This window comes from Cynocephalus volans, chromosome 2, assembly GCF_027409185.1.
Source record: "Cynocephalus volans isolate mCynVol1 chromosome 2, mCynVol1.pri, whole genome shotgun sequence".
In the NCBI taxonomy this organism is placed as follows: domain Eukaryota; kingdom Metazoa; phylum Chordata; class Mammalia; order Dermoptera; family Cynocephalidae; genus Cynocephalus; species Cynocephalus volans.
Genome location: NC_084461.1, coordinates 63,068,269 through 63,089,771, shown reverse-complemented (window position 1 = coordinate 63,089,771; position 21,503 = coordinate 63,068,269). Strand labels below are relative to the sequence as shown.

The following is a 21,503-nucleotide window of genomic DNA, read 5'->3' as shown; positions in this document are numbered from 1 at the left end:
TGCCCATTTGGCTTTCTGAGAGCCATTAATAACTTGTGATGATATTGGTATCTGTGCACTGTTGCCACCACCCTCAATGAACTTCTGTTCGATCAGAAGTAACAAATCTTATTGGCTGTTCCTTTAAAAGTGCCACATGCACCAGGATTATCATTGTGGTGTTTCTTGCTACTTGATGCTGCTGTAACTAGAGACCAATAGGTTAGTAGTTCCCTTCCCTTTTGGAACTTCATTGCAGCTCCCTCCTACCTTTACTCCTTTCAGAGTGTTCAGAATAGGAAGCTCATTTTATTATCATCCCAGGCTATAGTTGAATCACTTATAAGCAAATTGTTAGCTTTTACAGCTGACTTTGTCCTAATATAGTCCTATCATCTCTTTCCCAACTCAAAGGGTAATTCTTTTTTAAAAAAAGTTATTTATTAATATTATCATTTTTTTACATTCTGAGATGTTGCTGTGGAGCACTTAGGGGCAAGACAGGAAAGGGAAAGGAAATAGGGTGGGAGGAGTAGGCAGGAGGGAGGGCTTGGTTGAGGCCTGTGGAACCCCCCTCATTCTTGCAGAGGATACCAGGGGTTTCTGGCAGTGGCTCAGTGGTTGTCGCCGGACTGTTTGTGGATGTCAGGGTGTGTGTGGCTGAGGCCCTTGCCCCCACCGCCCGAGGTGTCAAAGGGTAATTCTAACCAAACTGTAGAATGATCAAAATAAGCAAACTACTTTAAAATGCCTTTAAAATGCTTTTAAGTTAAATGTTGTACATGAGTAAAAATTTGTGTGTAAGTTAAAACTCAACTCCTCTGGCCATTTTCTTTCCATTTGGCACTTTAGAATTATTTCTTATACATACCATTACATTTTTTCTCTCTCAAGTGATAAAAAGAAAATGTACACATTTTAAAAATAATTTATTAAAGGGTAGACAAAAAATTAAGAATTATTTTTGTATTTGTAAATACTTTCAAGAAAAAAAATTTTTTAAATTTTATTAGTTTTTTTTATACTCTATGATGTTGCAGAGCAGTTGGGAGGGAAGGAGAGAGGGGAAGGGGAAAGGGAAAGGAAATGTGATGGAGGAAGGAGGAAGGAGGAGGGGTGAGATTGAGGACTGTGGCACCCCCCACATTCCCACAGGGGAGACTGGGGGGCTTCCAGCAGTGTCTTGGTCATTGCCAGGCTTGGTGAAGATGTCGGGGCAGTGTGGAAAAAGCCCTCATCTCCCACCTCCCCAGCTCAGGAACCTGGGACCCTTATTGCTGTGGCTCAGTAGTGGTCACTGGACTGGCTGCTTGTGTTGGGGGGACATGGCTGAGGCCCTCAGCCCCACACTGCCACAGCTCAGAAGAGCCTGGAGTGCTTCCTGTGGTGGCTCAGTGATTGTCACTGGGCTGGTTGTTCATGTTGAGGGGTGTCACCAAGGCCCTCAGCCCCCCACAACCCTGGCTTGGGAGAGCCCAGGGCACTTCCTGGGGCAGCTCGGTGGTCATTGCTGGGCTGGTAGCTCGTGTTGGGGATGCGTGACCGAGGCCTGAGGTCCCCTACCGCCCTGGCTCAGGAGAGCCTGGGGTGCTTCCTGAAGTGGCTTGGTGGTTGTTGCTGGGCTGGTTGCTCATGTTGGGGGAGCGTGATCGAGGCCCTTGGCCACCCACTGCCCTGGTGCAGGAGAGCCTGGGGTGCTTCCTGTGGTGGCTCAGTGGTGGTCACTGGGGTGGTTGTGCTTGTTGGGGATGTGTGGCTGAGGCCCAAGGCCCCCACCCTCAGGACAGGTTGCAGGTGTCAGGGGAGCATGGCTGAGGCCTCTGACCCTCCCCCTTTTCTGGTTTGGTAGCCCGGGGGACTTCCAGTCCTTCTAGGTGTTATGTTCTTTGGTGAAATGATACTGTTACTAGTTAACATCAAACTTTGTCTCTGGTTGTGGGTACTTGGTTTTTTCTTTCAGTTCTGTGTTGGATTATTTGCTGTTCCCACCACTCAAACTCTGTGCTAGAACTAATTTGCTGTCCTTTGCTTACTTCTAAAATGGGGGAACTTCCTGTGAGGACCAGTACTTGAGCTCTGTGGTTGATCTAAATTGTTGCTTTGCTGCTGATTCCCTAAGGAAGGGTTTTTGTGCAGCTCAGGTTTTAATGGTTGACTTTATAGGTACGTCCGGCTCTTGACAGATCTGGTGCACCTGGGTTGTGTAGAAACACTGGTCTGGGCCTGAGTCTTTTCATCAAACTCTACTCCACACAATTCTATATTCCTGACCAGTCTCCTCTGAGTGGTCCTACACTGATTGGGGGACAGATGAGCTGTCATTGCTGTGCCCTAGTGTTCTTCCAGTGGGCCTGTCTCCCCCACCACTGGTGCGCCAAACACTTCTCATGGGACAGGCCATACTCTGGTCCCTTGCAATGACTTAGCAGCCTCTGAGTGGCTCCTTTTTTTGAGTTGCTCCTCAGTCCTTTGTGGGTCCATAGGAATCCTATTAGTGATATTGCTGGCCTGGGGGCCTCTTCTCCCCTGCTGCCTCCAAGCAACTTCATCTGAAAGGCACAGCTGCAGCCTTTTGCCAGCTCCCACTCTGTGCACTTAGCAGCTCCAGCCTGGAAATGGCCGGGATTCTAAACAATTGCAGGGGTTTTTTCTTTCTCTCATCATGGTTTCTCCCACCTTCATGCACTCCGTAGGTCTCTCCTCCTCTTCCCCTGAGCTCTAGGGGCCGCAGCTTGGTTGTCATCGCTTTTTTATAGTTGTAAATAGGTTGATTTGTGGGAGAGAGTGATGCTGGGGACCATCTATCCTGCCATCTTGACTGGAAGTCTAGCCTTTCAAGAAAATTTTGTAGTTAGAAAATGAGAATTCCTTCTAAATGTGTTCATTTTTATAGGAATCAAATTACTATAAAATATTTTATTAATTTATCAAGTTTTAAAAATAGTAACTATTGGCTTAAAAGAATGATCATTTTGATGATTAGGTTATTAAAGACAACATGGGAGAAGATGTCTTTGAGTATTCTTTCTGTAAAATTCAGAGAAGGGGGAAGAGTATGAAATCTTTTTCTCTGATTTTGAATTCTTATCCCCCCAGGATCTGAAAGCTTATTTAAAAAGACTTAAAAGATAATTGAGGAGATATCTATTGTTTTAAAATGTTTCTTTCATTGGTATCAAATTTTAAGCAACAGGAGATAGAAAATTCTAAATAGCATAAGATATAAACAGTAAAACATTTGTACATCAACACTGCTTGGCACAAAAGATTTTAAAGCAAGGATAAGAAATTATTTATTCTTGACTTTTTGTTCATCATCCTCATGATCCAATCACCACCCAAAGGTTCCACCTTTCAAATACCATACTCTGATTTCCCACCCTTTTAACACTATTACAAGGGGGACCACACTTCAGTGAGTATTGGCCGGTAAGGGATCCAAACCTGTGACCTTGGGGTTATAAGGCTGTGCTCTAACCAACTGAGCTAACCAGCCCATTAAACCATAGCAATGATGTATGCCTGTATAATGTTTATAAAATATTTGATATGTCACTTGAATGTCTGAGGGAGTTCAAGTTATATGATTATGAAATGACCAACAAGGCATGTTTTTAGAGCTTTAATAAAACTGGAATGAAAACATATTGTTCTCTTCTAGGGACTGAGGCTGAAAATCTTGAAGTTTTGCCACACCCGGAAAAGGTTGGTGTGTATAACAAAGATTAGCAGTGTAGATCATGGATTTAGATTTAAAAAAAAATAATATTGATTGAAGTATCCAGCTCAGTTAGACTCTCCTCTAAGCAGGAATGTGACTAATTATTTTAATAGATAACTTATCTAATAACTTCTTCCAGTATTTATTCTTATCTCTAATAAAATAATGTTTTCTTGATCTGTGTTTTTTATTCAGTACTGTAAGTCTCTTATTCTTTATCTAGAGGAGAAGTATATAACTTGTTATCAAACTGGTCCCTGAGATGAAATAGCAAAATTCCTCCTGTTGGTTTGTCTGTTACCCTAGTTACCTTAATATTTTGTGCTAGATATGCTTTCCCATCTTCTAGTTGATAATCAGTATCAAGTACCTACATAGGCTTTGCTTTCTACTCAGTGCTATGGGGAATCAGAGGGCTCGCTCTGTCCACAATGGACTCACATAGTGATACCAAGCAATCAAAGACCTCCCCAGGCCAGACCTACCATACCTGTACTTTACTTCACTCAGTTGTTGTTTACACTTTCCTGTCTTCATATTTTGCTTAAGTCAGGAGCCAGAAGGCAGGGGAAAGAGCATAAAATTTGGAATCAAACGGGTCTAGGCTCCAAGGACAACTTTGTTGTTTACATCCATAAAATGCTGATAGTGATATCCATCTCACAGAGTTGCTGTGATGAGTTCATGGTGTCTGGCCTCTAACTGGTGCTTAATAAATATTTGTTTTTCCCTTCTCTTACTCCTTCACAAATCTTTAATTCTGGCTTGAGTCTTTTCTCCTCTGTGGATCTGTTCCAGGTGACTCTGGTGCTCTTGACCAAAGTGATTGTTCTCTTTCTAGCATTCATTATTCACTGACTATATCATTATGTCCTAATCACTTGTACCCCATGACATTAATAGCTCTTCTAAGTAAACAGATATTTTAGACAAAAAAGTTTGGGGAACACTGTCCTAAATTCTCCTCAGAGGTTTACATTGTACATGTTCTGAAAAGTCCTGTGGAAAAGTAAGTTGTTTAACTTTGTTTAACCAAGCATTTTTCAAATAGTCATGAAAACCCTCCACTGCCCCCTCTACCACCCTATCCCCAAGAAACTTATTCTTGCAGGATGCTGGTCTCTATGGAACTGTTTAATATACACTGGTTTATGCAACTCATTTGATTTTATAATTATTCTGACATTATTTATATTCTGTTTAATGTCTTAGGTATTTATGCCTTCAATCTTAAGTTAGAAATTAAGTTTTTTTAGGACAGAGCCCAATGTATGCTTTGAATTTAGTAAACATAAAGACTTCAAACAGGAGGGAGGCTTTGAGCTGTGACTTAAAGAATGGGTAGGAGCTAGTTCTTAAATTCCTTCCAAATTCCTTTTATCTTTCTGAGCAAATTATAGTTAACATTGCCAATAAATAAATGTATCTTCTTAAGCTCTGTATACTGTATACAGAGAAGGTAAATGGTGGCAAGTAGAAAAGGACAAGAGGAAGATAAAACATTTTTCTTATTCAAGTCAGGCCAGAATATTAGAAGACTTACAAGTTACAGTGCATCTTGTTAAAGAGGCGGTGGATTTGATTTTCGGAAAAAGTCGAAGTCATTGAAACTCATTCTGTTATTTAAGGTCAAACAAATATTAACAGTTTTTAAAGTGTTGAAAAACATTTTAGTACCCTTAAAGCACATTATTTTCTGGAATGGCTTATAAACTGATTTTGAAAGCAATTTCAAAAGAGAGATGCTAATAATATTTTGAACATTGGAAACCTTGTAAGAACAAGTATAACCTATTAAGATGATGTCTTTGAAAGATAATAGTCATTTAGAAATATAAGTTTTGTGTTTTTTGTTTAAAACAGCCACATCCCAGAGCCATTCATTTATAGCCAGGGCTTGTAATATTTACATAGAACTCATTTCTCCTCCTTTTCCCTCTGACCTCTTGTCCTTTGGCTTTTTTACTTCACATACACATATTCATACAAATGTGGGGAGTGCGAAATTACACCAATTTTATTCCTAGTAAATAATTTTTATAAAACCAAATGGAAATTTTTTGGTAAGGGAGTATTTTATAACAACTGCTGTGAAGTTTTGAGATCATCTGTTAATTTAACAATCCAAGCCATCTCTGCCTCTTCTGTTAGTACAGATAATTTAAACAAAACTGAATGGATAATTTGCCATCTGTAGTTATGGTCCAGCCAGTTTTACTCTTGGTCCACTGCTAAATGTTTAACCATATATTCAGTCACCAGTGATTTGGTATAGAAAAGTAGTAAAGAATATTCTTTTTATTTATGGAAAGGGAAGAGAATTTACAAAACTATTTGAGGGTAACTTATAAACAAGATGAACTATAAAACTATAAACTGTTCATTTAAAATACGTTTTTGTATATGCTGTACTGATGGAATCTCTATTTGGAATATACAGGAACTAAATGAAGACAGAGACTTCCCTGAAATTAGTCTTCTCTCAGATACTGCTCTTACAGTATCTGATATGGTTGCTGTAGAGGAGAAATCACTAATAGAGCCACAAAAGATCTTAGCAGCACAAAGTATATTTTCTGAGCCTGGAAAGGAAGTCACACTGACCATGACTTCTGAAGAAACCATGGATGAAGCAAGCTCCCTTGAAACTTTTGTGCCTGCCTTGGAAAGGCTACTAACATCACCAGAAAGCACCCAGGAAGAAAGACTGTTTGAAATAATGAATAATTTTGATCCTAGAGAGTTGATGAACCCATTGAGTGACTCTCCAAGTTCCATATCAATACCTTTGAATGCCTTGTCAGCACCTCACGGAGATTTACTAGAAAACACAAAGGATGATGATGCATTGCCAGCTGAGTTGTTGGCAGCCCTGAACACATTGTCAGAAGCCAAGGTGGGACCCATCTGTCATAGAAAAGAGGGAGGCAGTCGTCCCAGTGCTAGAAATAAATGTTTAGAAGTGGAGCCCAACATGTCTCAGACTGATGAAGACTGTACACAAATAGAGGTGAATTTTGAGTCTCTTCTTTTTACTCCACTCTTTGAACAAGGTTCCAAGTTAGCTGAATTGCAGGTCAATCATCTATCAGTGGAGCAAATAGGTGCAAGTATGAGTCTATGATTTTGCCTTTTATAGTGACCTTTAACAAGTGTTCATTGTGTTAAATTTAAATCTTCTATCCAAGTATCAATACCCAGAAGATACTTTGTAGCATGCAGTGATCTTTCTAAAAGTTCCTAGAGTAGAATTTTCAAGGAGTTAGAAACTTAAAATGGATAGATTTCTTCCCAGTAAATGTGAGAAGACATATCATTAGATTGTTTATATATAGGAAGGAAAAAATTCTTTACCAGAATTTTCTCTGTTAGCTCAGAAAATCACTATATCTACCTGGGTACAGAGTGGAGCTGGGACAGCCCACATTAATTTATAATGGACATGGAATATATGTAGTTGGGCTGCCAGGAGAGGGAAAAAAAATTATGCCTAGCTTAAGCAGAACTTTTCCTTCTATGTCTGAGAATACTACCAGGTGGCACAGTTCTTGGGTTTTAGAATTCCTGCTGTATTGTGCCTGGGTGCCCTAAAGTGGCCTTCCACTTGAGAAATCCCTTTTTCATGTTGACAGTTTTTTTCTTTTATAAATAATCTTTATTTTCATTTTCCTAATTATACTAGTAATACATCCTCACTATAAAAAAACTCCAAATATTGCAGAATTACATAATAACATAGCAACAAAGAGTCCCCAACAGTTCCATTCTTTAGAGATAATCGCTGTTAGCAGTTTGTTGTGTCTGTCTCCAGTTATTCCTATCATATTCTATGTAAGTTTATATTATACAAGTGGCATTATACATAATGCTTTGCAACTTATTATTTTAAATTTAATAAAATCTTGATTATCTTTTAGTGTCAGCAAATGTAGCACTACTTAAATCTTTTAACTTGCTGAATGGTATTCCGCTCTATGAATATTGTAATTTATTTAACCAGTTCACTAATTATGGTTATTTAGATTGTTTGCTTTCTTTTCCTTTGGCTGTTACCAAAATGAACATCCTTGGCAAGATTTAGGTAACATAATGCTGAGATCATGTTGCAATATACACACCTGGAATAATACTGCATGCAGTTCTAGTTAACAAATCTCAAAACGGACATAATAGGACTAAAAAAAAATTCATAGAAAGAAACTGATCATGGAGATAGGGCAGGAAGATGAAACATTCCAATGGTCTGGCTTCTAACAGACCTATGAAAAGAGGGAATATAAGTAAAGTGTAGGAAATTATGATTGGTATTGATAAAGTGAGCATGAACTTAACAAGTCTTCAAAAGAATAGAAAAAAGAAACCCTTTTAAAAGTAGAAAGATTTATGTAGAACAGATCAAATTACTCTTTTACTCAGCTGTAATAAAAATATGGAACTTGTTACCTTGAGAAGTTTTGAAAGTGGATATATAAATAAACTCAAGAAAGGTTTAGATGATATGTATAAAAGAAGAATATCCTCGCATAAATTAAATCTATAATGGGTTATTAAAGGGAAGTTAGAAGAATTCATGATATACTGTTAACCTTTTAAAATCAATGTTATGGAGGTTATGTACTGTCTTATCCCACAAAAATATCACTTACTGCTGCTGTCAGATAACAAAATACTAGGCTGAATAGACCATTAATCTTGGCCTATATGACATTTCTAACGTTTTTATGAGTCTCTCAACATTCTATTCTCATCACTCATTTCCTGAAAAATTAAAGCAGCCAGAGTGACCATAATTTTGCCCTTGCATTTTAAAAATGAATATTGATCAAAGTCATATTTACTTATGCTTGTCTTATCTTAAGCTCTTAAATCTGTATTGTCTTTTATTACATTATTATAAATTTTTTTATTATGTTCTAATATATCTACAAATTTTTTACTTTCATCTTAGAGAGGCATTTTAGTTTAATCAAAGGGTAAGATAAAATTTAATTTCTTCTCATTTTAATTTTTTTGCAGTGTTGTAATTGTGGATGTATTTATATTTTTACAGATTCCAGAAGACGCAAATCTATTTGGATTGCAAACTTTGGCTCATCAAAATGTCACCTCTTGTGAGCCTCAAAATAATAAGGGAAATTCAAATGCAGGGGGAAATAGCTGTGACCAGGAAGCTGTGTTTGTGTTAAGGAGATCGTCCAGACTGGAAAAACTGAAAGTAAGCAGAGATGCAAAGCACACACCTGACATGTATAAGATGCCAGAAAAGATTTCAACAGAAATACTTCCCGGTGAGGATCGAACAAATAATAAATCTTCAACTGAGAATTTCAGGTATGCTACCAAATTATAGCTTTCTCTCCAGGTACGCTACAGACCTTCTAGATAATTATGTGCTGGGAGACATTAGGGTCAGTGTACAGTTACCCATAAGTAAAGAGCTTTATTTTTCTTATGTTGCCGCTTTTTTTATTTCACAGTTTTTGTTCAGTGCCATACCACATAGCAAACACTTTTTTCTCTCAAAGAGCTTTCCTCTTTTTCCCTAGATGAATGGAGTGGATATTGGCATGTCAACTTAGAGAGTGAGGGGCAGAAACCTCAAAATACTCACATTCGTAGGTGATTCGTAGAGAAACCCACAGGTGGCACAAAGAGAAGGCTAGAAGCAATAATGACTGGCATGCCTATCATAGAACTATCTGCAGTTTATTCAGGAGCCATTTCCATATTTAAAACTGCCATGCACTTGTAAAATATCTTTAAGTTTTAAAATTTTAGTCAAAATTTGGTGAGATTCTCTGTGAATGCTTGTAGACAACATTACAGTATTTAAAAAAATACATTTATTTTTCAAGAATGCAGGATCCTGCTTTAATGATTGAAGGCAAAGGGAAGAATATGCATTCGTCCAGATCCAAGAGTAAAGAACAGATCAGGAAAAACAAACAACTTACAGGAAAAAATGGTAAGGCATAGTTTGAGTATTTCTCTATTTCTTTAAGTAGTAACTTACAGAATCATAGAATTCTGGTAGGAAGAATTTAGACATTATCTCAACTTTCTCATTTTACTTATGAGGAAACCGAAGTTCAGAGAGGTTAAGGATTTTTCCCATCATCACACAGCACATTAAGAGTATAACTGAGATTTTATCCTATACCATAGGCTGGTATTTTTTCTATACTTCTACTTCAGAGAGAATAGTCATAGAACTGTTTTCAAATTTAGACTTGTGACCAATCTATCATAAGACTATGAGATGCATACCAAGAGAAATAGAGGAAAGACAAAGCAAAATTGTCATTATTCTTATATCTTATTCTTCTGTTCCTATAACACCCAAAAGATTGAGCTAAAAGACTCTTAGAAACAATAAGAGAATCTAGAAACACTGGTTTAAAAATAATAGGTAGTGAACAATTGGCAAAATTGAAATATGCACTGTCGACTAAATAATAACATTGCATCAATGTTAAATTTTCTGAATTTGATAACAATACTGTGGTTATACAAGAAAATGTCCTTGTTCTTAGAAAATATACACTTAAGTATTAGTGAGTAAAAAGGCATGGAATATAAAAGTTACTCTTCATGTGTATATGTATCTGTACATGTATTTATATATAAAGAGGGAGATAGAATGATTTAAAGTTGTAGCAAAATATTAACAATGGGAAAATCTCTTTTCTGTTTTTACAACTTTTCTGTAAGTTTTCAAAGTAAAAGTGGAAAAAATTCAAAAAACCAAAAGAAGACAAAAATTAATACTTTGCATATATGTAAGTATTAATTAGTTAGGAAATATGAGATGTCATTTATAATTGTTATAAAAGAGATAAAATACCTACTTATAAGAAATATGCCATACCTATAAGAAGAGAGGTTAAAAATTCTACTGAGGGACATTAAAAAATGACTTGAATGAATGGAAAGAAGTGCCTTGTTCTTGACAAGAATATTCAGCACTGTAAGAGACTTACTTCTCCCTAAATTACTCTATAAATGCATGAGATCTCAACCAAAAACAGATTTTGGTTTATTTAATAATTTTTTAAAAATTTGCTTTTACAAGGCTGGAGGATAGCTATGAGAATGTTCTAAAATGATACTGAATTTCAGCTAGAAAAGTAAATATGAAAGACTAGCCAATAAAATTCTGAAAAATAAAAGCAGAGGGAGGGTAGAGTGGCAGAACCCTGTTCTACTTTATAATATGAAAGCATAATAGAAAGTTGTAGAAATTAATTTGGCACTGGGTACATAAATAGCCAGAAAAATAAATGAAACAGAACAGAGTTTAGATGTAGAAACCAGATAAAACAGGAATATGGGGGCAGATATGTGATAAAGATGGCATCTCAAATTGGTGGTGACAAGGGGGATTAAACAATAAATAGTGAAAAACACACAAAAAATTGGATCCGAGCACTGCAAGAGGTGCCCTGGGCTCTCCCGAGCCAGGGTGGCGGGAGGCCAAGGGCCTCATCCACACCCCACCCCCGCATGAGCAACCAGCCCACAGGAGGCACCCCAGGCTGAGGGTCTTGACCACGTGCCTCCACACCCTCAACCAGCCCAGTGACAACCAGCAAGTCTCAGCAAGAAGGACCCTGGGTTCCTGAGCTGGGGTGGTCGGGGGCGAGGGCTTTTGCCACACCCCATTGACATCTGCACCCAGCCTGGCAATAACCAAGCCACTGCTGGAAGCCCACCAGTCTCCCCTGTGCGAATGAGGCGGGTGCCACAGGCCTCAGTCCCACTCCTCCTCCTTTCTCCTTCTTCCATCCCATTTCCTTCCCCTTTCCCCTCTCCCTCTTCCTCTCCCTCTCCCTCCCAACTGCTCTGCAACAATATTGTAGAATGTAAAAAAATAATATTAATAAAATTTTAAAAATAAATAATAAAAAATTATTTTTTTTAAATAATTGGATCCCTGTAACATTCCTTTTTTTTTTTTTTTTTTGGAAGCTTTATTTTTATTTTTTATTTTTTATTTTTTTTTAAATTTTATTTTGTCGATATACATTGTGGCTGATTATTGCTCCCCATCACCAAAACCTCCCTCCCTTCTCCCTCCCCCCCTCCCCCCCAACAATGTCCTTTCTGTTTGCTTGTCATATCAACTTCAAATAATTGTGGTTGTTATATCTTCTCCCCCCCCCCCCGGTTTGTGCGTGTGTGTGTGTGTGTGTGAATTTATATATTAATTTTTAGCTCCCACCAATAAGTGAGAACATGTGGTATTTCTCTTTCTGTGCCTGACTTGTTTCACTTAATATAATTCTCTCAAGGTCCATCCATGTTGTTGCAAATGGCAGTATTTCATTCGTTTTTATAGCTGAGTAGTATTCCATTGTGTAGATGTACCACATTTTCCGTATCCACTCATCCGATGATGGGCATTTGGGCTGGTTCCAACTCTTGGCTATTGTAAAGAGGGCTGCGATGAACATTGGGAAACAGGTATACCTTCGACTTGATGATTTCCATTCTTCTGGGTATATTCCCAACAGTGGGATAGCTGGGTCATATGGTAGATCTATCTGCAATTGTTTGAGGAACCTCCATACCATTTTCCATAGAGGCTGCACCATTTTGCAGTCCCACCAACAATGTATGAGAGTTCCTTTTTCTCCGCAGCCTCACCAGCATTTATCGTTCATAGTCTTTTGGATTTTAGCCATCCTAACTGGGGTTAGATGGTACCTCAATGTGGTTTTGATTTGCATTTCCCGGATGCTGAGTGATGTTGAGCATTTTTTCATATGTCTGTTGGCCATTTGTATATCTTCCTTAGAGAAATGCCTACTTAACTCTTTTGCCCATTTTTTAATTGGGTTGCTTGTTTTCTTCTTGTACAGTTGTTTGAGTTCCTTATATATTCTGGATATTAATCCTTTGTCAGATGTATATTTTGCAAATATTTTCTCCCACTCTGTTGGTTGTCTTTTAACTCTTTTAATTGTTTCTTTTGCTGTGCAGAAGCTTTTTAGTTTGATATAATCCCATTTGTTTATTTTTCCTTTGTTGTCTGTGCTTTAGGGGTCGTATTCATGAAGTCTGTGCCCAGTCCTATTTCCTGAAGTGTTTCTCCTATGTTTTCTTTAAGAAGTTTTATTGTTTCAGGGTGTATATTTAAATCCTTAATCCATTTTGAGTTGATTTTAGTATACGGCGAGAGGTATGGATCAAGTTTCATTCTACTGCATATGGATATCCAGTTGTCCCAGCACCATTTGCTGAAGAGGCAGTCCCTTCGCCACTGAATAGGCTTGATGCCTTTGTCAAAGATCAGCTGACAGTAACTGTGTGGGTTGATTTCTGGATTCTCTATTCTATTCCATTGGTCAGTGTGTCTGTTTTTATGCCAGTACCATACTGTTTTGGTTATTATAGCTTTGTAGTATAGCTTAAAGTCAGGTAGTGTTATGCCTCCAGCTTTATTTTTTTTGCTCAGCATTGCTTTGGCTATGCGTGGTCTTTTATTGTTCCATATAAATGTCTGGATAGTTTTTTCCATTTCTGAGAAAAATGTCTTTGGAATTTTGATGGGGATTGCATTGAATTTGTATATCACTTTGGGTAGTATGGACATTTTCACTATGTTGATTCTTCCAATCCAAGAGCATGGGATATCTTTCCATCTTCTTGTATCCTCTCTAATTTCTCTGAGCAGTGTTTTGTAGTTCTCATTATAGAGATTTTTCACCTCCTTGGTTAACTCAATTCCTAAGTATTTTATTTTTTTGGTGGCTATTGTAAATGGGCAGGCTTTCTTGATTTCTCTTTCTGCACGTTCACTATTGGAGAAAAGAAATGCTACTGATTTTTGAGTGTTGATTTTGTATCCTGCTACTGTGCTGAAATCATTTATCAATTCTAGCAGTTTTTTTGTAGAGGTTTTAGGCTGTTCGATATATAGGATCATGTCATCTGCAAACAGGGACAGTTTGACTTCATCTTTTCCAATCTGGATGCCCTTTATTTCCTTCTCTTCTCTGATTGCTCTGGCTAGTACTTCTAACACTATGTTGAATAGGAGTGGTGAGAGTGGGCATCCTTGTCTAGTGCCTGTTCTTAAAGGAAAAGCTTTCAGCTTTTCCCCATTCAGGATGATATTGGCAGTGGGTTTGGCATATATGGCTTTAATTATGTTGAGATACTTTCCCTCTATACCTAACTTATAGAGGGTCTTTGTCATGAATGAGTGCTGAACTTTATCAAATGCTTTTTCAGCATCTATAGAGATGATCATATGGTCCTTGTGTTTGAGTTTATTAATATGGTGTATCACATTTATTGATTTGCGTATGTTGAACCAACCTTGCATCCCTGGGATGAATCCCACTTGATCGTGATGAATAATTTTTCGTATGTGTTGCTGTATTCTGTTTGCTAGTAATTGAGTGAGGATTTTTGCATCTATATTCATCAGGGATATTGGCCTGTAGTTTTCTTTTTCGGTTATATCTTTACCTGGTTTTGGTATCAGGATGATGTTTGCTTCATAGAATGAGTTTGGGAGATTTGCGTCCGTTTCAATCTTTTGGAATAGTTTGTAAAGAATCGGTGTCAATTCCTCTTTGAATGTTTGGTAAAATTCTGCTGTGAATCCATCTGGTCCTGGGCTTTTCTTTGTTGGGAGCCTTCTGATAACAGCTTCAATCTCCTTTATTGTTATTGGTCTGTTCAAATTTTCTACGTCTTCACGGTTCAGTTTTGGGAGCTTGTGTGTGTCCAGAAATTTATCCATTTCCTCCAGATTTTCAAATTTGTTGGCGTATAGTTGTTTATAGTAGTCTCGAATGATTCCTTGTATTTCAGATGAATCAGTTGTAATATCGCCTTTTTCATTTCTAATTGTTGTTATTTGAGTCTTCTCTCTTCTTTTTTTTGTTAGCCATGCTAATGGTTTGTCAATTTTATTTATCTTTTCAAAAAACCAACTTTTTGATTCGTTGATCTTTTGAATTGTTTTTTGGTTTTCAATTTCATTCAGTTCTGCTCTGATCTTAATGATTTCTTTCCGTCTGCTAACTTTAGGTTTGGATTGTTCTTGTTTTTCTAGTTCTTTAAGGTGAAGTGTTAGGTTGTTCACTTGCCATCTTTCTATTCTTCTGAAGTGAGCGTTTAATGCAATAAATTTTCCCCTCAATACTGCTTTTGCAGTATCCCACAGGTTTTGGTATGATGTATCATTGTTTTCATTAGTTTCAATAAATTTTTTGATTTCCTGCTTGATTTCTTCTTGGACCCATATGTCATTAAGTAGAATGCTGTTTAATTTCCATGTGTTTGTATAGTTTCCAGAGTTTTGTTTGTTATTAATTTCTAGTTTTAATCCATTGTGGTCTGAGAAGATACATGGGAGAATTCCAATTTTTTTGAATTTATTGAGACTTGATTTGTGACCTAATATGTGATCTATCCTGGAGAATGATCCATGTGCTGATGAGAAGAATGAATATTCTGAGGTTGTTGGGTGGAATGTTCTGTAGATATCTGCCAATTCCAATTGGTCTAGAGTCTTGTTTAGATCTTGTGTTTCTCTACTGATTCTTTGCCTAGATGATCTGTCTAATATTGACAGTGGGGTGTTCAGGTCCCCTGCTATTATGGTATTAGTGTCTATTTCCTTCTTTAGGTCTAATAGAGTTTGTTTTATAAATCTAGCTGCTCCAACATTGGGTGCATACATATTTATGATTGTTATGTCTTCTTGATGGATCAGTCCTTTTATCATTAAGTAGTGTCCCTCATTGTCTCTTTTTATGGTTTTTAGTTTAAAGTCTATTTTGTCAGATATAAGAATAGCTACTCCAGCTCGTTTTTCTTTTCTGTTTGCATGGTAAATATTTTTCCATCCTTTCACTCTTAGTCTGTTTGAATCTTTATGGGTGAGGTGGGTCTCTTGTAGACAGCATATAGTTGGGTCCTGCTTTTTGATCCAGTCAGCCAGTCTGTGTCTTTTAATTGGGGAATTTAAGCCTTTTACATTAAGAGTTGTTATTGAAAGGTGTTGATTTATTCCTAGCATTTTATTGGTTGTTTGGTTGTCTTAAGTGTCTTTTGTTCCTTGCTTTCTGATTTACTGTTTGGTTTCTGTGTTTGTTGGTTCCTTAGGTTGTAGATAGTGTTTTTGTTAGCCTGTTTTCTCTTCATGTATGCCATTTTTATTATACTAGCGGGTTTAGATTTTTCTTGGGTTTTTATGGCAGTGGTAGTTATTTTTCAGGAACCAAACCCAGTACTCCCTTGAGGATTTCTTGTAAGGGTGGTCTTGTGGTAGTGAACTCCCGGAGTTTTTGTTTGTCTGAGAAATATACTATTTGCCCCTCATTTCGGAAGGATAGCCTTGCAGGGTAGAGTATTCTTGGCTGGCAATCTTTGTCTTTTAGTATTTTGAAAATATCATCCCATTCCTTTCTAGCTTTTAGGGTTTGTGATGAAAAGTCTGATGTTAACCTGATTGGGGCTCCCTTATAGGTGATTTGACGCTTCTCTCTTGCCGCTTTTAAGATTCTCTCTTTGTCTCTGAGTTTTGCCAATTTGACTATGACATGTCTTGGAGAAGGCCTTTTTGGGTTGAATACGTTTGGAGATCGTTGAGCTTCCTGGATCTGAAGATCTGTGATTTTTCCTATACCTGGGAAGTTTTCTGCCACTATTTTGTTGAATATGTTTTCAATGGAATCTCCATTTTCCTCCCCTTCTGGAATACCCATGACTCGGATATTTGATCGCTTATGGTTGTGTGATATCTCTCTCAGATTTTCTTCAATGTCCTTGATTCTTTTTTCTTTCTTTTTGTCTGCTTGTGTTATTTCAAACAGCCCATCTTCAAGTTCAGAGGTTCTCTCTTCAACTTCGACAAGCCTGCTGGTTAAACTCTCCGTTGTGTTTTTTATTTCATTGAATAACTTCTTCAGTTCAGCAAGTTCTGCTACATTTTTTTTCAGGACATTGATTTCCTTGTACATTTCCTCTTTCAGATCCTGTATACTTTTCCTCATTTCATCATGATGTCTAGCTGAGTTTTCTTGTATCTCATTCAGTTTCTTTAGAATTATCACTCGAAGTTCCTTGTCAGTCATTTCAAGGGCTTCTTGTTCTATAGGATCTAGAGTTTGAGATTTATTAACTTTTGGTGGTGTACTTTCTTGATTTTTTGTATTTCTGGTATCTTTTTTTTGGTGTTTATTCATTGTGGCCGGGGATTTCACAGTCCACCGGTTTGAGACTAATGACTAACTAGGATGTTGCTGTGGTTGCCAATTTCGTATGGCTCCCTCCGTGACTGCTCAGTTGGCCTCTAGTGCCTTGTGTGTGTGGTTGCCTCAGGTCTTGGGCTTCTCCGGGGAGCCACCTTTCTGGTCAGCTTGGACTCTGCTGGGCTGGTGGGTCACGTACCACAGGGTGTGTGATCTCTGTTGAGCTTTCACTTTCTGTGCAGGACTTCTCCCTGTTCCGTGTGCTCTGACCCAGGCTGTTAGATCGTGCAGTAGCGAACCCACCGGGTGTGTGGTTTTTGTCGAGTCTCCGCCTCCCTGGCCGCACGTCTCCCCACTCTGTGCGCACTGTGCTGGGCTGGGGCGTGTCTTCTGCATCCCTCGTCTAAGAGCTGGGCCTTCAAGACCCTGCTCGGCACCGCCTCGCCCAGGAAGTCTACCAGGTTTCTGCTGGGCACAGACGACCGGTCTCTCTGGGTGCCTTTGTGGCACTATGTAGATCTTTCTCGGGTCTTGTTCACCTTTGTATCCCCCCAGTATAAACCGAGTCTAGCGCCCACCTGCAGCCTGGTCTCCGGCAGGTTCAAGCGGACCTGGGAACTCTCCTACCACACTATTCCCAACCAGAAATTCGTTAGGCTTTTTTCCAAACTGGTGGCCGCACAGATGGTATCTGCCTCCCAGTAACAGGGAGTTTACCTGGGGCCTGAGTCCAGGGTATGGTGGAGTGACAGTCAGCCCGCCCGTACTTCCTTGCCCTCCCGAAACTGGCCCGGGACGCCCTCCGCCACCAGCCCCGCCAGAGAACCACGGAGGGAGTGGGAGCCAAGGCCGGTCCGCAGGCTCCGGAAAGCCTGGCGCCAGGCCAGCAAGTGGGAGGGCTCAGTGATGGCCGAGCAGGGCGGAGCTGCCCGCACCTGGGAAAATGGAGGCAGCACCAGCGGTGAGTGGGCTGGTGGTGCAGGCGGGAGCCCCGTGGGCATCCACCCCCCGAACAGAGCTGTGCCAGGGATCACTCACAGTGCTGTGCCAGGTCGGGTGCTCGCTCTCTGTCTCTGGTTTGCCGCCTTTCCCAGTTCTCGGCCGCTGCCGCCTCGGGCTGTTCAGTCGCGGCGCAGCTCGGGCGCTCCCAGGAATCTTCTTTAATGCCGGCCTGAAACCTCGAATCCTGAATAGGGCAGCTGGCCGCCTTCAGCGCGGCCCGGCCTCCGGGATCCTGGCTGCATCCACAGCAGCCCTGGCACCATGTTCCCTGTTTCGAGACTCACTTTTGCAGCTAAGAAACAGTTCTTTTCCTGCTCCACACTTTAAAGCTGTTGTCTGTAAATGAGGCAGCCTCTCCTGCCGGGGGCAAAGTGGCGGTCACCCCCCACGACCGGTCAGCAGCAGCAGTCCTCCCTTACGAGATGGCGAGAGGAAGGACCACAAGTTTTCCGGCTGCCTGAGTCCGAGTGGCCACCTTTTCCACCTCAGCTACTCCGCGCCAGCCGCCGCAGCCGCCGCCATCTTGAAAAACCACATTCCTTATATTGAATTTAATTCCAGGTTAATCAAAGATTTCAATGAAAAAAAAAGGTCTAGAAGAAAACATACGTGAATCTTTTTATAATCTTGGTATGGAAAAAGTTTTTCTAAAGAATGATTCAAATCCAGAAGCCACTAGGGAAAAGAATGATAAAATTGACTACATACATTTTTAAAATATTGTATAGAAATATACCTTAAAGAAAATAAAACATCAAATAGAGAAGAAATATTAGTATCAAGAGATTATTTGCATTAGCATGCAGAAAGCTCTTTTGAAACAGTAAGAGTAAAGAACAGGATGGATATGTCTATCATCTTGATTGTAGTGATGGTTTCATGGGTATATACTTATCCCCAAACTCATTGAGTTGTATACATTAAATAAGTACAGCTTTTTACATGTCATAATAATAATGACAACAATACAAAGCTTGAACACTGAAAAAAAAAAAGAGAGAGAGAAAGAACATGAAAATAGGTATGGGCATGAACAAGTAGTTCACAAAAAGGAAAAAAAAAAAAAAAAGTATATATATATTTCTCACCCGAATCCAGTAGTGTTGAATTAGGACTTCAATATAGGAGTTTTAAGAGGACACACTTTAGTATGTAGCACCTTCAGTGGTGAATTCTACCAGACACTTAAGGGAGGAATAATACCAGATCTCTACAAACTCTTCCAAAAAATTGAAGGTGAAGAAACACTTCCCAGCTCATTTTATGAGGCCACCATTAAACTAATACCAAGAGTCTTTTTGTAGAGGCTTTAGGCTGTTCAATATATAGGATCATGTCATCTGCAAACAGAGAGTTTGACTTCATCTTTTCCAATCTGGATGCCCTTTATTTTCTTCCCTTCTCTGATTGCTCTGGCTAGTACTTCCAACACTATGTTGAATAGGAGTGGTGAGAGTGGGCATCCTTGTCTAGTTCCTGTTCTTAAGCTGAAAGCTTTTCCCCATTCAGGATGATATGGCAGTGCGTTTATCATATATGGCTTTAACTATGTTGAGATACTTTCCATCTATACATAACTTGTAGAGAATCTTTATCATGAACGAGTGTTGAATTTTATCAAATGCTTTTTCAGCATCTATAGAGATGATCATACGGTCCTGGTGTTTGATTTTATTGATATGGTGTATCACATTTATTGATTTGTGTACGTTGAACCAACCTTGCATCCCTGGGATGAATCCCACTTGATCATGGTGTATAATTTTGCATATGTGTTGCTGTATTCTGTTAGCTAGTATTTTATTGAGGATTTTTGCATCTAATATGACCCCAAAAGCATGGGCAACCAAAGGAAAAATAAACAATGGGATTATATCAAACTAAAAAGCTTCTGCTCAGCAAAAGAAACAACTAACAGAGTTAAAAGACAACCAACAGAGTGGGAGAAAATATTTGCAAAATATACACCTGACAAAGGATTAATATCCAGAATATACAAGGAACTCAAACAACTTTACAACAAAAAAACAAGTAACCCAATTGAAAAATGGGCAAAAGAGCTAAATAGGCATTTCTCAACGGAAGATATACGAATGGCCAACAGACATATGAAAAAATGCTCAACATCACTCAGCATTCGGGAATGCAAATCAAAACCACACTGAGATGCCATCTCACCCCAGTTAGGATGGCTAATATCTAAAGGACTGTGAATGATAAATGCTGGCGAGGTTGCGGAGAAAAGGAAACTCTCATACATTGTTGGTGGGACTGCAAAATGGTGCAGCCTCTATGGAAAATGGTATGGAGGGTCCTCAAATAACTGCAGATAGATCTACCATATGACCCAGCTATCCCACTGTTGGGAATATACCCAGAGGAATAGAAATCATCAAGTCGAAGGTATACCTGCTCTCCAATGATCATTGCAGCACTCTTTACAATAGCTAAGAGCTGGAACCAGCCCTAATGTCCATCATCAGATGAGTGGATATGGAAAATGTGGTATATCTACACAATGGAATACTACTCTGCTATAAAAAAGAATGAAATACTGTCATTTGCAGCAGCATGGATGGACCTAGAGAGAATTATATTAAGTGAAACAAGTCAGGCACAGAAAGAGAAATATCACATGTTCTCACTTATTTCTGGGAGCTAAAAATAAATAAATACACAAATAAACTGTGGAGGAGGGAAGAAGACACAATAATTACAATTCCTTGACATTGATAATGACAAGCAAATAGGTATGAGGTTGTTTGGCGGGAGCGGGGAGAGGGAGGAGGGAGGGAGGTTTTGGTAATGGGCCACAATAATCAACCACATTGTATATTGACAAAATAAAATAAAATTTTTTAAAAAATGATACCAAAGTCAAATACATTACAGGAATAGAAAACTATAGACTAATATTCTTCATGAATGTAGATGCAAAAGTTCTAAAAAAAATTTTAGCAAATCCAACATTACATAATACGTCATGACCAAGTATTGTTTATCCCAGCAATTCAAGGTTGGTTTTACATTTGAAAACCAATCACTGTAATTCATTATATGAACAAGCTAAAAAAGAGAAACCATATGCTCATCTCAGTAGATGTAGAGAAAGCATTTGACAACATTTAACATCCATTTCTGGTGAAAACACTCAGCAAACTAGGAAAAGAAAGGAACTTCTTTAGCCTCACAAAGGGCAACTACAAAAAACATCCAGCTATCATATTTAATGGTAAAAAATGAAATGTTTTCTCTCCTTAAGATAAGGAATAAGACAGGTATGTCTACTCTTACCATTTCTGTTGAACATTGTACTGGAGGTTCTTGCCAGTGCAATCAGAAAGAAAAATGAATAAAAGGCATCCATGTTGGAAAGGAAGAAGTAAAGCTGTCTTGAGTCACAAGCAACATAATCATCTGTGTAGAAAATCTGATAGAATCTACAATAAAAGCTACTATAGTTTGCAAAGTTGTAGGATACAAGATCAATATACAGACATTAATAATATATTCTAGCAACAAAAAACTATAGAAGTGAAATTTGAAAGCCAGTACCATAGTATAAAAAAAATGAAATATTTAGGGATAAA

At 38.6% G+C, this 21,503-nt stretch overlaps 1 protein-coding gene across 1 annotated transcript in view; it reads left to right on the top strand.

Moving 5' to 3' along the window:
- ANKRD31 (ankyrin repeat domain 31) overlaps positions 1–21,503 on the top strand; it is a 148,214-nt gene that overhangs the window by 36,615 nt on the left and 90,096 nt on the right. Inside the window, exons 6-9 of the mRNA XM_063087604.1 lie at positions 3,641–3,684; positions 6,141–6,710; positions 8,751–9,031; positions 9,556–9,665. Coding sequence (XP_062943674.1) covers positions 3,641–3,684; positions 6,141–6,710; positions 8,751–9,031; positions 9,556–9,665 — 1,005 coding nt within the window. The remainder of the gene's footprint in view (positions 1–3,640; positions 3,685–6,140; positions 6,711–8,750; positions 9,032–9,555; positions 9,666–21,503) is intronic.